At 33.9% G+C, this 17,660-nt stretch overlaps 1 protein-coding gene across 1 annotated transcript in view; it reads right to left on the bottom strand.

The window, feature by feature from the left end:
• Positions 1-6,250: 6,250 nt before the first annotated feature.
• LOC148629463 (QRFP-like peptide receptor) overlaps positions 6,251-17,660 on the bottom strand; it is a 38,090-nt gene continuing 26,680 nt past the window's right edge. The window contains exons 3-6 of the mRNA XM_088551594.1: positions 12,001-12,124; positions 11,370-11,575; positions 10,658-10,769; positions 6,251-8,311 (exon numbers count right to left, since the gene is read on the bottom strand). Coding sequence (XP_088407720.1) covers positions 7,886-8,311; positions 10,658-10,769; positions 11,370-11,575; positions 12,001-12,124 — 868 coding nt within the window. The 3' untranslated portion in view covers positions 6,251-7,885. The remainder of the gene's footprint in view (positions 8,312-10,657; positions 10,770-11,369; positions 11,576-12,000; positions 12,125-17,660) is intronic.

Genomic DNA, 17,660 nt, shown 5'->3' with positions numbered 1-17,660 from the left:
ATAAGAAATAAAAAAGGTTGAAATCAAGGTCCAAGGTAAAGTCCACAACTGCATGTAATGTATATACTTCAACTTATTTTTGCAATTGCTGTAGGACGTCCTGGTTATAAATCTAACAATTCGTTGTTTTGTTTTTGTCGGTTTGTTTCCGTAAAATTTCATTTTTTTCAAAAGCCCCTTTACATTATAAAAGGGTTCTTTCAAAAAGTTCGTCACAGAAAATTTGAACCAAGTTTTCTTGGTCAAAGTTGACACTATAAAAGATTTTGATGGATATTAGTAAAAGAAAAGAAACCTTTGATTAATTTTTCTCTGACAAAGGAAACTTTGATAGTGTATACCGGGCTAAACAGGCTTAATAAACAACAACTTAAGCCTTCCAGTTGATTACAAAATATTTCAATGCAATGACCAAATCATGACATTATAGAACATTTAACCTTGAGTTTACATTTGAAGATATCATGATCTAATATAATCTTCTAATCGATTCATGTTTATAGCAACAAGCAACCAACCTATAGGTGCCAGTCGATCTGGGCGTTGTGGAAATGCATCCAGAAAGGGTAACTCCTGTCTGTTGCAGTAGGTAATGAAAGCATGATTTATGACTGTTTATTTCAATAGAGAAATACACACAGCACATCACGAACCGATATTAAAATTATAAACAGTACGTTGAAATGTCGTCATTTAACATCCTGATAACTTGCAGGTTTTGAAAAAAAAACAAGCATTGTCAATTCGTCAAAAAGAAAATAAGGAGAGAAAAAGGGTCAACTTAGTGTTGGTACTTCTGACTTAAGTTTGTAACTTCTTTTATATATATGCTTATATTGTTTCATTTGAATCCTGTGTCTAATGCTGTTCTCTTTGTCAGCGTCATTGGATTATTAGATTAATTTGATTGTACGAAATCCTTAATTTGTTTTGTAGAATGATTTTTCTTTTTACATTTTCAAATACGATTTTCCCATAACATCACATCAAATCGCATAATATTTTTAAGTAAATAATCTTACTGAAAACAAAAAAAACTACCGTGAACGTGTTCCTCTTTTCAATATATGTATTTTATATCATGTCTTATTTGGATACAAATAATTAATTTTTTGTATCACATTCATCTTTTCCATGTCTTGGAATGTTTTTCCTTACCTGTTTGAAATATGTTACAGATAGTTAACAGTAAGGGTATTGTGTTTGCATTATTTTCAAAATCAATAGAACTGGACTATGCATGTTGATATTTCAACTGAATTGGGAGGTTACTTAAAGAGTAATCAAGGGAACAAGGGTTATAGAGGTGATCAAAAGAATGTAATCAAGGGACAAAGACCAGACATTGAAAACATACGTACATAAAAAAAGAACATGAAGTAAATTCACTCCAATTAATTCCAATCAATTCTCTAATAATTAATGCGAAAATGACTTGCTTGTTTCAGAATAATCTTAATCAAAATTATCTCTAGACATGAAATTATGGCACACACAAAATCCTTCTTAAATTTCGTCCGATTTTAGTGATGCCCGCTTGAGCAAAGAAAATTGCATAGTTCATCTAATCACGAAAAATGTTATGTCTATAATGTAACGATATGTCAGCATTCATATGCCTAATACGCTACTAATACAATTACACATCTCACAAATTGTTTGTCAAATACAAAAGAATAAGGTAACAGTAAACGTTTTTTTCACAAAATAGTGCTCAGATTTGTTAAATCAATTTCGCTTACCAGCTTATATACTTTTACCTTTTAAAAATCCTTGATAGCCTATTTGCACCGAAAATGTTAGCAAGTTTATTGTGTTAGTAGGATAATATATATCATTTAGAGAGAAGAGAAATTGTCCTTCGGGAGATCATAAATTTTGGGTAAATAAAAAATCATTAGCAAATTCAGCTTTGTTATATTGTTTCAAAATGTCTACCTAGAAGTAGTTAGTTTTGTTTTTGCTTAAGGGGATCTCTGTTGGATCCATTTCATAAGTAACAGTATGTTTTTATACATTCATTTCACTTCAATAGCACTGGTTCATGGTCATCTTATATCATAGGAGTTGTTTATACTTTACTGTAGTCCGCCATTTTTTTAAACTTGGAAGTATGATATCTAAAATAAAACGTTTACAAGAGAAAGTTTTTCAGAAAAAGAAAACGTTGATATTTTATTGTTCGGTCCAAACATTTTGTTTACGGATCCATTTTAGTAAATCGTTAATTATTATTTATGACAGCTACGGCTCCTTTAGTTAACTGCATTGGAATATCTCCAACAACAATCGCTTCCAAAAATGCATTTTTGTTTGTTTGTTATGATAGAAAAACTTGTAGGTGTCTTAAATATCAACTTTTATATTGAAATCGTATAATGCTTTATGAAAACAACATATGGAGGCGTGTGATGACACATATACTGAACGTAGTGCAATAGGTAACAATATGTAACAGTGCGTTGGAATAAGTAGGTGTACGAGAATTAACTTATTTAATAATTCTGTAACGTATAATTGCGTATGAGAAACTTTACGTTATTTTTTCTACGTTTACATTATCCATGTCCTTTCTACGATGTTATATATTTTTAAATCCAGGTTTGCATTGTGTATCCATACCAGTCCAACCGAACGTTTAAGTTATGAATAGCTACGTATTTACGTGATTCAATCTTCATTTAATACGGTTTGCTGCTTATATAACTAGAAATTTTTCCTCGTTTAGATATCGAGCTTTTACTTTTTAAAACGCAATTTACTTCATTTCAATTTGTACAAAATACCAAATAAGGCAATCAAAGGAACAAGGACTCGAAATAAAAAAGAGCATAGAATGTGAGATAATAAATAAACAAACACCCACATAGAAACAAAATTAAATGTGCAACTGGGACTCCAACAAAAGCTGGGATCAAGGATCAGGTACAATGAAATGGAAAGCACTCTCTGCATTTCTAGAAACACCAACGGAGTTTCTCATAAGATAGGACGTAAGAGAGGAACACTTTGACAATGTGAACAAATCGATTTTCAAGTTTTCAAACAAAACCCAAGCGCATAAACAAACATATATAATGTAGCTAACAGAATGTTAAAACTTTAAACCGAAGATAAGGAAAACAAAACAGCACACAAAAATTAAGCACTTGCAAAAAAGAAGAAAACTATCATTTTTGCTGTGGTTTTCAAGCCGTCCAAAATGAGCGAGATTTCTCGAAGTTTATATGATTGATTTATAGAACACAAACAAAGAGAATATTGTCGGTGAACACTGTAATGAGGTCGACCACGGTGTCTATGACTTGCAAGATACTGCTTTCTTGAAACATTCTCAAATTAAAAACAAACGATAACCAGTTTTGCATGGAGATATCCAGTCGGTTGGTATTAACGATAAAACACTCTGTACAAATAATTACATTCTCACATTATTAGTATTGTCTGTCTTTAATCCTTACACTCCAAAAGCAATGTGACTTTCCTTCGTCTTGTTTAGTATCAACCAATTTGGCTCTTTTTCTTCTTTATATTACGTTTATTTTTAATTTTCCCCTTTAAATGAGGTTATGTTTCACTTGTTAATAATACACTTGCAATAAAGTACATATACGACATTTTTTTTCGATATGACTACATGTTAGTCAATATAGATCTTTAATATATCTCAATAATGAAGACGATGTGTTTGCTTAGCTGATGGTCCATGGGGAAGATATTCAAATCCGTTTTGATATGTCTTTGGGATAAACAATGCAAATAGCACAAAGTGAGCAAATGAATACAATTACTTACAAAAATAAAACAAATTATGCAATCGCGTGCTTGTTTAAACTAGCTGTTATTACAACATTTCTTTTCGACTTCGACGTCATTAAACTTTCGGGCACTTACCTTACGTATATTCAAATTCCTTTTTTGAGACTTTTTTTATTTACTTTCTAACTGAAAAATAATCGTTCAATAATATATCAAGTAAAACTATCAAACCAATATTTTTTGTATGGCGTTTCTATTTCCGACAAGTATGTACAACATTAAAACATCACTCCATTGTTAAAATTACCGGTGCAGCAGGAGGTTTATATTACTGGTTTCAGATAGAGTGAGATTTTTGTGGTTCTTTTATATTTATTTATACAGCATGTGTATATTAATACACATTTGTATTCGAAAATCCCTCAAATCGTTGTTTCATTTTACCATACTTTAATTCATTGGCACTTCTTACTGTTTTGTACTTTTGGTGATGGTATATATACCTTGTCACGAACACTGAACTCATACGACAAAAACGGGCACACTAATTGTTGAACTGAAAACAGAACAAGGTAATTACACCTTTTTTACGAATAAATGATTGTTTGATTAGCCCCATGTGTAGTTCGTGTTGATTGATTTATGTATCTGTTTCAAACCTAGGATGATTAGCTTACTTGAAACTCTTTTAAGTCCTTCGGGAACTAGTTACATTCTTCCTCTTTAGTGGCGTTTCGTGGTAATATATTGTGTTTATTAGCCAAAATTGAATTATAGTGGGAGTAAAGTTACAAAGTAATAACAGTTTCTGTCATAAACTACAGTGTTGTGATATCCTTGTCCTCAAATAGTTATAATCAGTTTACCATCGACAAGCTAGACTCTGATTACTTTTTTTAATATCCGATGGACCTTTGATGCTGAACCGATCTGGCCCTCTACTGTATAATTTCTTCTAAAAGGTAAAGAAACGATGGAGATGGCTGACAGAGGAGGTATTTAATTCTATAGAACATACCTTATTTGTTATAAAAGAATCGTCTTTAAAGTGCTATTAATGCAGTTAATACGTGTATTGTTAGAAAGAGTACGAGTTAATGTGATTCATGTAAGAAATGTGAAAAATGCAGCAAAAGAAACAAACATAAAGCAAAAACAACAAGAAAGAAAGAATAGAAGAAGAAATCCGAAATCAGGAAAAAATCATTTTCGAATCATCATTTGATATTTTATATTTTATGACAAATTCCACATTAAAATTCAGTGATAAAAACATTTTTTTCCCTTTTTTTTTCTCTCTCAATCAAGTAATAATAAAACAATTACGCATAGTGATGCAATTACATGTATATAGTAAATAAAGCTCGGGACGAATACATAATGCTAGTCACTTTTAAAAAATTCAGTGCAGAAAACCTTTACAGAAAGCTTGATTGTATTATTTCGCATGACCCACATATAAGTAATATTATATAGCTCATCTGCTATATGAAGTATTCAGTCACTTCTGAAAATATATTATTGGTATTAAGAAATGCCAAAACGAGCGCCTGAAGTTTGCATCACACCTGTTACTTGATAAACATGGTGTGATATTAAGAATATAACCTTAGATATGACATAGACGTTTTCGAAGTTTAGTAAAATAAAAACGTTTTACCTACATAACACCATTTCACTTGTGGAGATAAGATGTTTTTACATTGATAATTCTCATAAAATGATAGCGCAATAAGATACATATAATAGATTTTGGAAAATCTCGCTTTACTTGTAAGAAAAGGCTATTCAGAATACTTTGTATAAGACGTACGTTTTCTAATTGACAACAGTATTGTCAAGTGTAGTGTACGTATTTTTTCTTAAATTAACAGTCCTATTTTAATGAGATTAATTGCGTTTTATTTCGTCGTTACTCCTCTCCATGGGTATGACTTATATCAAAGTAATTAATGATTTTGGCAGGTGTTTTACAGCAAATACAGTGAAAAAGTAAAAGGATAGAGTCGGTCTTCAACCGATTTAAATGACAGACACCTAATTAAATGACGTAATGAACTGGTCAATAGTCTACCTATCAGACTAGACCATTCACCTGTTCATAAATTCTCAATAATTTGTTCTCCGAGTTACCTTTCCAGAAATTTCCAGTTATTATTTGTTATTTGATATTAAAGAATAGTGTTGTATATTTTTTTCAAACCTCTTATGTTTGTTTGGCATCTTTTTACATGAAAAATAATGACGTGTAACGAATGATTCGTGGTAAAGTTTGGGAGGTAAAATCATATTTCTTACACTACATAGTGTTTTACTGCAGCTTTTGGAGAAAATTAATCTTAAACTGTAGACTAAGATGGTTTTAAGTAAACCGATTCTTGCCTTAGAATGGCTGAAATTTTATCAGTGGAAACCTATTCAACTGCATCGTATGTGTTAAGGAAAAAGGAGTAAGCAGAAGAAAACTCCAAAGAATTATAATCCTTGCAATTTATTCGAAATTGTTCTTACATTTCTTCATGATGGATATGATAAATTACCATTTCACTGCAGATTTTGTTTTCATTATATTTATTTGGTTAACTTATCTGAGGAAACCATAGTGCTTCAAAATATTGTTAGATGTTTATATGCTTTTCTAAAAACTGCATCATCAAAACTATAATGAGAAATGAATTAAGTTTCTGACTGTAGAGGCTGAACCTTTGTCCATATTGTAAAATTATTTAGCTGTGTCTAATATTGTGTGTAGGCATTGTAAACATATTAATTTTCGCGGATTCTGTCAAGCGAACACATTTGCTGGTATCAATTTTCGCGGTTTCAAAATAGGTAAGGCGCAATATAGTGTTAAAAATTAATTTTGTGGGTACTGTTTTTCGCGGTTTTTCGGTTCACCGAAATAGCGAAAATTGGTACACCGCAAAAATTAATACGTTTACAGTATTTAGTATAAATGAAAGGTAACCAATTGCAAATGAGTGCATATTTCATTTGACAGACAAACCCATAAATGTGAAAATAGAAAAAGTTTTTTTAAATATAGAAACAAGAAATTAATTGTACATCTCAAAAATCAAATTGAACAGTTCGAGAACAATGTATTTAACAAATATAAGGTTTTATTTTCATCAGGTGATTCTTCTTTCTTCAATGAAAGACGAACTATAAAACTCTACTACAGAATTGTACCTGCTGAAAAAATCTAATTAGATGATTGATTCTATTATTTCAATTCTAAAAAATAAACGACATAACAGGCCTTGTTTCTAATATCAGTGAAATGTATCTTGATTCACTCAATGCAATAGAGAAAGGACAGAACACTTCTGCTGCTTTTAGAATAAGTCTGCGTACAAGAGATGGCATAAAATGAAACGATGATTTTTCAACATTTTTTTTCTGTGTATTTTTAAGATTTTTACTATTAGTGATTTACAATACAAGCAAATTGCTGACAATTTCTAATTCATTTGTACTCTGTACGAAATAGTCAGAATCGCTCGAGAAACCGTTGCCATCTAACTGTTTGTAAAGCTCGTACAAACGAATTTGATATTTTCATGCGATGTACACGAACTGTTTTTGTTTCATGTTCAACATTTTAAAGAAAACCGTTTTAGATAGGCTTTGATGTTTCAGCACTTGAGTCGTCACTTATCATCACTTAAACTGTCCTACGTGAGTCATTAAAAGCTGATAAAAAAGTGCTGTTTTTTCCATGAATATATAATTGTCGTCATCTTTCATATCAAACCGGACAAGGTATGTATCTTTAGATGGACTGTAGTCATGGTCGCTCTTTTTTTACTTTAAATTCTTAGAGTATGTGTTTTGTCGATTTTGTACGTGTTAATCAATCCTACTTTTTGGTAGCATTGCATTTAAATTTCTAATGATTTTTCTTCATAAAAATATCAAATCTAATCGGAATCCATCTTTGTCGAAAAATGCTGTTCTCTCGTAGAATGATTGACGTAATAACTATCCTTGGTATCAACTCAACAAAAAGAATTTGTCAGACACAGCTGAATTAATCAAGTTCAGTGACATTTGGGGAAAGAGAAACTCGTATATTAGAGGTTTAAAGATGTTAAGTGGTCAATTCCACGTTTCAGGTGAATGGTCAGTTAGCATTATGTGGCTGATAAATCCTATTATACGAAGGAATAGACAAGGTCGTGCTGTCTTTAGATATAGTTGTAGTTTCTCTACAATCCACAAATTTTCCAGATATAAATGAAGTTGATCGAGATTGGAAAGAATATCGTATAAAAGACCCTTGTCTTGTTTGCATTACTGGCCTTGGACGACATATCAGCAAACAAGTCTGTTTAAATGCATTTCTAAAGTTCTTTGACATAAAAGCGTAAAGGAAGGGGTTAATACAGCTATTGAAATAGGACATGACATGCATGGCCTGGCGGAGTTGTTTCAGGCTTCCCAAGTTCAAACTGTCAATAATATTAAATGCTACCAGGAGATTGTTTGTCATGATCGGTCCCCAGCAGCAGAGAAACAGCACCACTACCGCAATTAACATCTTCATGACCTACAATTTTAAAACAAAACTTGAAGGTAAATACAAAATAATATCCCGTGGCATTACTGTAAAAATGCACGGTTTTTAAATATTTCTGGTTAAATATTGATTTTTTTTCTTAAACACTTAGAATTCTTCAGTTTATGAGTTTATGTCATTAATATATAAACGTCTCAGAATTTGACGACTCTATTCGCTACACTGCTCCATCGGATCAAATTGATACAGGAAAGATAATGTAATTTCCAACGATGAAAGAATTGTCAATTTGCGAAGCAAATTTTTGGTCATTCCCTTAGCGGGATTCGAATTCGTAGCGCTGTGACATCTATGGCAACACCGCCTGCTCAAAGTCCAGCTCCCTAGACGACTCGGCCAGCTAGGCTATATAAAAAAATAAAGTTTTCGCTGGCCGGGTCTTTCTTCCTCAAAGGATTAATCTAGGGTCGTAACTTAGTACATGATATATGGTAGTACGGGACAGCTCATCTAAGTGTTGTAATGTAGGATAGAAGATCAAATTAACGATACATATCACAATAGATCAATATTATACAAACGTCATATTTTGAGACGTATATATCTATACACACACAACCGGGACATCTGTTAGAGCACTTGGCAATTAATAGGGGCATAAAGTTTTGACATATGGGAATATGTTTGTAAGATAATTTATATAGATATTTTGAATTGTGTGAAGCAGTATATTAACCTGAACAAAGGATTGTCGACTTGAACTAATTAACCCCAAATTAATATAACTTTAACATGTCACTTGTTTTCTGTTCAGTAAAAAATTATTGTAACTTCTTTCGTGTCATTAACTTTAAAAGTAAACGAAGTTAATCTGATTTTTTTTCAGTTTGCCGGTTCATGACCATCTAATATTTGTCTTGGTCTATTGAAATTTCTAAGGTTGATTTTAATTTTTTCATTGTGTTCGTCTAATAGTCTAATAATATCTTCAAATAAGACGTTCAAGACTCACAATATTTATTTTAATGAGAAGAACTATCTGGCATATTTTCAGGTACTAGAATGTCAATTATAAGGCAATTGAAATGACCAATTTCTCTGACAAAAAGAAGGTAATTATCGCCAAATTGCCGCGTCATTTATAGCTTTTTGTAACGATTATATCATAGTGACGTGTTTTCTTTGTCCAATTTATTCGTTTCTAGAAATTTATCATTTTTTTTTCTAAAGTATATAATTTTCATCATGTTTCCATGTTGACCCTTTTAGCTTTAAATTAACGTCGTTTAGAAAAGACTCGCTTCATCGGAATATTCGTATAGGTTTTACGTCATTTCATGTATGACAGAGTTGAAAAGAATCTGCCTCTATGAGAATTTATCGTCTTCATATACATATACAAATTGTGCTGTATTTCAATACATATACACTTTACCTTTAATGTAGGCAAGTCAACAATAATCTAAGATTACTTAGACACTAAGTAATCACAGTTTATTCAATCTATCAAAATGAAATCGATTCGACGGGGCACAATACTGCAAACAAATTCTAATTATGTCATAAATAAATTTAATTGCCTTTCAATTTCAAGGTAAAAAATATCTTAAGAAATTGTTAAAAAAAAAAGTACTGTCTGTATTTGTCAGTAGCGCGGGACGGTGAAATGTTCGAACCAAGCCTTACTTGCAGTTTGCCCAGGTCTATAGATTCATTCACATACAGACATCATTTTTTTATATTACCCCTATACTGTACATGTACTCTTTGAGCGACTGTCTACTTAACACACCTTAACACACAATGAATTAACATTATTGATTTCAAAAGATAACACTGGTGAACAGATTTGATATTAGATATTAAATATAAACGATACTGAAATGTATGAAATGTTTGCAGATGGACATTTAATGAATATAAAATAACATTAATTTCTTCAGAAATCGCACTAGAACTCTAACAAATAGGCTTCTGGAACAGGGTTATGTTGCTACAAGATTGAAGTCATCACTACAGAAGTTTTATGGTCGTCATCATGAACTCGCTATAACCTTGGTACCCTTGATTACTCTTTCAGACAATGCATAATGATATTCATAATTTAGAAAAGGAGTTGTTTTTGACAACTTCAATATCATTTCAGATATATTCATTTTCGGAGATCTTTTTTGTATATCAATTTGTTATATTTGTTCATGTAATACTCATTATACTATAAAAAGAATATACCGGAATGGCGAAGATTGTACACTAATAGTATACTCTATATCATCGGGTTATTGTTTTGTATCGCATTTTTGTGTTGAAATGCCCAAACTACTCAGGCACACTTCCTGTCTAAGGTGTAATTGTATATAATTTGCTTCCACCAACCTGTTTTCTAGTTGCATTTTCATCTGTAATGATAGGCTTAGCACATTGTAAATTAACAGAATCTCGACTCCTATAAGCCGTAAATGATACTCTTAAACCACCGTTGGAAACTCTGTAATAGATAGATTTGTCGTCAAAGTCTGGTATAAATTGTATATTGAATTTGTCTAGATATAATTGATTTACCTATATCTACGTCAATATCTGGAAAACTATTTTAATATTATTACCTTCAATTACAATATATATAGCAGTATTTGAAAAATGCAGTAACCCTTAAGCGTCATTTTAGAACAATTTAATGTAATCTGGTCTTTATCAGAGACATATTTTAAATTTTGTCTTATATATTCCTAAATAATGTTATATCAAAAGCAATATTCGATAAACATAAGGAACGTTTAAAAAAGGATACTTTAATACACATTTTGTTTTTGTTTTGTTTTGTTTTTTTTTTAATTTTATTTGTTTAGTTTTTTGGGGTTTTTTTTGTTCAAGAAGAAAGATACGCTAGGTTATTTTGCTTGTTGTTTCCTACTTTTACTATTTCCAATTTTTTGGTACTTTATTAGAATGAGTTGGTAATTATTATTATTATTTTTTTTTAATATTTTTTGTTAAAAACTATTTTTCGACATATAAGCACTAATAGGTAGGCAGTGATGTATAGTTCTAACCGAAATCTAACCCACTCAAGACACTTGTGCCTTACTTATTATTACTTTCGACTGCTTTACAGTAACGTAGTCGCCACAGTTTGAATGATATGCTTCCATAGGAGAACGTCATAAGTACCACTGGGATGACAAGGACTAAAAGGAACATGTAAACACCGTAAAGTCTGCCAAGAAAATCACTTTCCCATTCTACTATACACCAATAACCTGTTCTTTTAGCATTGCCTACACTTTTCAAGATCTGCAATAAGTAAAGATATATTACCATTTATTTTTCATGACATATAATATGAATACGATGCAGAAACTAAAAAAGTCACTTTATTTGAATTGAAACCCACAATAAGAGAAAATATAAACACGCTGTAATTTGATTACGTTGTTTGTTTCATGTTTACATTTTTTCAAAGAAACTTTTACTTTCAATATTTAATTCACATCCTCAAAGTTTTCTCACATTCTTCACAGCAACATGGGATATTTAAACATTTTTTTAAAATAGACTGAAATTTTATTAAGTTTTTAATGTCATTTCAAATGAAAGTGTTTTATCCGATGAAGAATTTCGTAACACATTTTCCTTTAAAGATTCTTGGACTGTGTTCCCGTTTTCATCACCCTTCACTGCATTTTCTTTGCAATTAAGTTTGAATTAATTCTACCTACCTGCCCAATAGCTGTAGGTGCTGCCAAAATTAAACTTGATATCCAAATACAAACAACCGTCTTTTTAGCCAACGTCAGCGTGCATCTGTATTTGGCTTTTAAAGGATGAATGATGGCATAGTATCTACAAGTAGTAAACCCACGTAACTGTTTACTTCTAGGTAACACTGTAATTTAATGATTCATTTTTCAAATATTTCAGGATGTCGAAATTTTCTTAATGACGCCTTTTGTAATAAATAAAGATTGAGATGTACCATGAGTGTAAATACAAAACATGATATGATATAAAAACAAAGAACAACGTGTCATTACATGTGTAACTTGATCTACGAAATAAGAACTTTTTTCCGGCAAATAGCATCTTATGACGTCCTGTCAATAATTTGATAGGGGAAAAGAAATAAAAGCATGGAAAGTTGTCGGGCATTTGTGCACTAAACAGTTTGAAACAAGTTCACTTTAAACCAATATAGTAAATTAAATAAATCGGTCGTTGTATCTACCAATATGCTACGACAAATAATGAAACTTAATACGAAGGAACGGCCCATGTCTCATGTACGACTTTGGTAAAGAAAACATATTTTCTCATATGTATATCTTTGACATTTATGTTAACATATCATGAAATCGAAAAACAACAAGAGCATAAGTTTTGCCTTACTACGTAAACGTGATTAAATTAGAGGGTCACTTGGATAGTTGATGGTAGGATATATCCAGAGATAAAGAATCACTTAATAAAATAAATCATTGAATGAATAGAAACACTTTTGACGAAAGTGAGCAAGACAAATATGACTAGGTTCTATGGGTAAGATAGGTATACCGATATTGAAAGGGTTTATGAAAGAATCGTTGACATTGGGTCAGTGATATGACATCTTTCATTGAGTCATTCTTATTTTTAGTCGACATCAAAGTAGTATTTTGTGTTTTGGTACTTTATTTTTTTTTTACATATACTTAATTGAAACTTCTTTATTTTAAACAGTTGACCTGTTTAACTACAGCGAATGCAATGCATCTTGATTATATTTATAATGAAAGTAATAGATGATTAGCTTTCGGTAATATTACTCCGGTGATTTCCGAATATACTATAAATGGAATGTGCAAACAAGGAGAAAAAAATCCATAGTTAAAGGACAACGTTTCACAGAAAACACATACTTGCAGGCACGCACTAACATGTAGATGTTAACCATCATCTTTATTAGCATTATTACTCTATCAAAATCTCAAAGGGTGTGTTTCTGTTGCAAAAATGGTTGAACAATATATGTTTTATGTGCACACAGACTGAGATACCAGACAGACTAAGATACCAGACGGACAAAGACACCAGACAGACTAAGATACCAAACAGACCAAGATACCAGACAGACCAAAATACCAGACAGACTAAGATACCAGACAGACTAAGATACCAGACAAAGATACCAGACAGACTAAGATACCAGACAGACAAAGATACCAGACAGACTAAGATACCAGACAGACTAAGATACCAGACAGACTAAGATACCAGACAGACAAAGATACAAGACAGACTAAGATACCAGACAGACCAAGATACCAGACAGACCAAGATACCAGACAGACTAAGATACCAGAAAGATTAAGATACTAGACAGACTAAGATACCAGACAGACTAAGATACCAGACAGACAAAGATACCAGACAGACTAAGATACCAGACAGACCAAGATACCAGACAGACTAAGATACCAGACAGATTAAGATACCAGACAGACCAAGATACCAGACAGATTAAGATACCAGACAGACTAAGATACCAGACAGACTAAGATACCAGACAGACCAAGATACCAGACAGATTAAGATACCAGACAAAGACACCAGAGACTAAGATACCAGACAGACAAAGATACCAGACAGACTAAGATACCAGACAGACAAAGATACCAGACAGACCAAGATACCAGACAGACTAAGATACCAGACAGACTAAGATACCAGACAGACCAAGATACCAGACAGACTGATACCAGACAGACTAAGATACCACACAGACTAAGATACCAGACAAAGATACCAGACAGACTAAGATACCAGACAGACCAAGATACCAGACAGACTAAGATACCAGACAGACCAGGATACCAGACAGACTGATACCACACAGACTAAGATACCAGACAGACTAAAATACCAGACAGACTAAGATACCAGACAAAGATACCAGACAGACTAAGATACCAGAGAGACCAAGATACCAGACAGACTAAGATACCACACAGACTAAGATACCAGTCAGACTAAGATATCACACAGACTAAGATACCAGACAGACCAAGATACCAGACAGACTAAGATACCACACAGACTAAGATACCAGACAGACTAAGATACCAGATAGACCAAGATACCAGACAGACTATGATACCACACAGACTAAGATACCAGACAGACCAAGATACCAGACAGACCAAGATACCAGACAGACTAAGATATCACACAGACTAAGGTACCAGACAGACCAAGATACCAGACAGACTAAGATATCACACAGACTAAGGTACCAGACAGACCAAGATACCAGACAGAATAAGATACCAGACAGACTAAGATACCAGACAGACTAAGATACCAGACAGAATAAGATACCAGACAGACTAAGATACCAGACAGACTAAGATACCAGACAGACTAAGATACCAGACATACTAAGATACCAGACAAAGACACCAGAGACTAAGATACCAGACAGACAAAGATACCAGACAGACTAAGATACCAGACAGACAAAGATACCAGACCGTCCAAGATACCAGACAGACTAAGATACCAGACAGACTAAGATACCAGACAGACCAAGATACCAGACAGCCTGATACCAGACAGACTAAGATACCACACAGACTAAGATACCAGACAGACTAAGATACCAGACAGACTAAGATACCAGACAGACAAAGATACCAGACAGACTAAGATACCAGACAGACCAAGATACCAGACAGACTAAGATACCAGACAGACCAGGATACCAGACAGACTGATACCACACAGACTAAGATACCAGACAGACTAAAATACCAGACAGACTAAGATACCAGACAAAGATACCAGACAGACTAAGATACCAGAGAGACAAAGATACCAGACAGACTAAGATACCAGAGAGACAAAGATACCAGACAGACTAAGATACCAGACAGACCAAGATACCAGACAGACTAAGATACCAGACAGACTAAGATACCAGTCAGACTAAGATACCACACAGACTAAGATACCAGACAGACTAAGATACCAGACAGACTAAGATATCACACAGACTAAGGTACCAGACAGACCAAGATACCAGACAGAATAAGATACCAGACAGACCAAGATACCAGACAGACCAAAATACCAGACAGACCAAGATACCACACAGACTAAGATACCAGACAGACTAAGATACCAGACAGACCAAGATACCAGACAGACCAAGATACCAGACAGACCAAAATACCAGACAGACGAAGATACCACAAAGACTAAGATACCAGAAAGACTATGATACCAGACAGACCAAAATACCAGACAGACGAAGATACCACACAGACTAAGATACCAGAAAGACTAAGATACCGGACAGACCAAAATACAAGACAGCCTGATACCAGACAGACTAAGATACCAGACAGACTAAGATACCAGACAGACTAAGATACCAGACAAAGATACCAGACAGACCAAGATACCAGACAGACTAAGATACCAGACAGACCAGGATACCAGACAGACTGATACCACACAGACTAAGATATCAGACAGACTAAAATACCAGACAGACTAAGATACCAGACAGACTAAGATACCAGGGAGACAAAGATACCAGACAGACTAAGATACCAGAGAGACAAAGATACCAGACAGACTAAGATACCAGACAGACCAAGATACCAGACAGACTAAGATACCAGACAGACTAAGATACCAGTCAGACTAAGATACCACACAGACTAAGATACCAGACAGACTAAGATATCACACAAACTAAGGTACCAGACAGACCAAGATACCAGACAGAATAAGATACCAGACAGACTAAGATACCAGACAGACTAAGATACCAGACAGACCAAGATACCAGACAGACTAAGATACCAGACAGACCAAGATACCAGACAGACCAAAATACCAGACAGACGAAGATACCACACAGACTAAGATACCAGAAAGACTAAGATACCAGACAGACCAAAATACCAGACAGACTAAGATACCAGACAGACCAAGATACCAGACAGACCAAAATACCAGACAGACGAAGATACCACACAGACTAAGATACCAGAAAGACTAAGATACCGGACAGACCAAGATACCAGACAGACTAAGATACCAGACAGACCAAGATACCAGACAGACTAAGATACCAGACAGACCAAGATACCAGACAGACCAAGATACCAGACAGACGAAGATACCACACAGACTAAGATACCAGAAAGACTAAGATACCAGACAGACTAAGATACCAGACAGACTAAGATATCACACAGACTAAGGTACCAGACAGACCAAGATACCAGACAGAATAAGATACCAGACAGACTAAGATACCGGACAGACTAAGATACCAGACAGACCAAGATACCAGACAGACTAAGATACCAGACAGACCAAGATACCAGACAGACCAAAATACCAGACAGACGAAGATACCACACAGACTAAGATACCAGACAGACTAAGATACCAGACAGACCAAAATACCAGACAGACGAAGATACCACACAGACTAAGATACCAGACAGACTAAGATACCAGACAGACTAAGATACCGGACAGACCAAAATACCAGACAGACGAAGATACCACACAGACTAAGATACCAGACAGACTAAGATACCAGACAGACTAAGATACCGGACAGACCAAAATACCAGACAGACGAAGATACCACACAGACTAAGATACCAGACAGACTAAGATACCAGACAGACTAAGATACCGGACAGACTAAGATACCAGACAGACCAAGATACCAGAAAGACTAAGATACCAGACAGACTAAGATACCAGAAAGACTAAGATACCACACAGACTAAGATACCGGACAGACTAAGATACCAGACAGACCAAGATACCAGAAAGACTAAGATACCAGACAGACTAAGATACCAGACAGACTAAGATATCACACAGACTAAGATACCGGACAGACTAAGATACCAGACAGACTAAGATACCAGACAGACCAAGATACCAGACAGACCAAAATACCAGACAGACTAAGATACCACACAGACTAAGATACCAGAAAGACTAAGATACCGGACAGACCAAGATACCAGACAGACTAAGATACCAGACAGACCAAGATACCAGACAGACTAAGATACCAGACAGACCAAGATACCAGACAGACCAAGATACCAGACAGACGAAGATACCACACAGACTAAGATACCAGAAAGACTAAGATACCGGACAGACTAAGATACCAGACAGACTAAGATACCAGACAGACTAAGATACCAGACAGACTAAGATACCAGACAGACTAAGATACCAGACAGACTAAGATACCGGACAGACTAAGATACCAGACAGACTAAGATACCAGACAGACTAAGATACCGGACAGACTAAGATACCAGACAGACTAAGATACCAGACAAAGGTACCAGAAAGA

The sequence above is a fragment of the Perna viridis genome, chromosome 1 (genome assembly GCF_037379345.1).
Source record: "Perna viridis isolate PV_CMFRI_1.1 ecotype Kerala chromosome 1, ASM3737934v1, whole genome shotgun sequence".
NCBI lineage: Eukaryota > Metazoa > Mollusca > Bivalvia > Mytilida > Mytilidae > Perna > Perna viridis.
The sequence above is the reverse complement of the archived record's forward strand: the minus strand, read 5'-3'. Positions and strand labels throughout refer to the sequence as shown.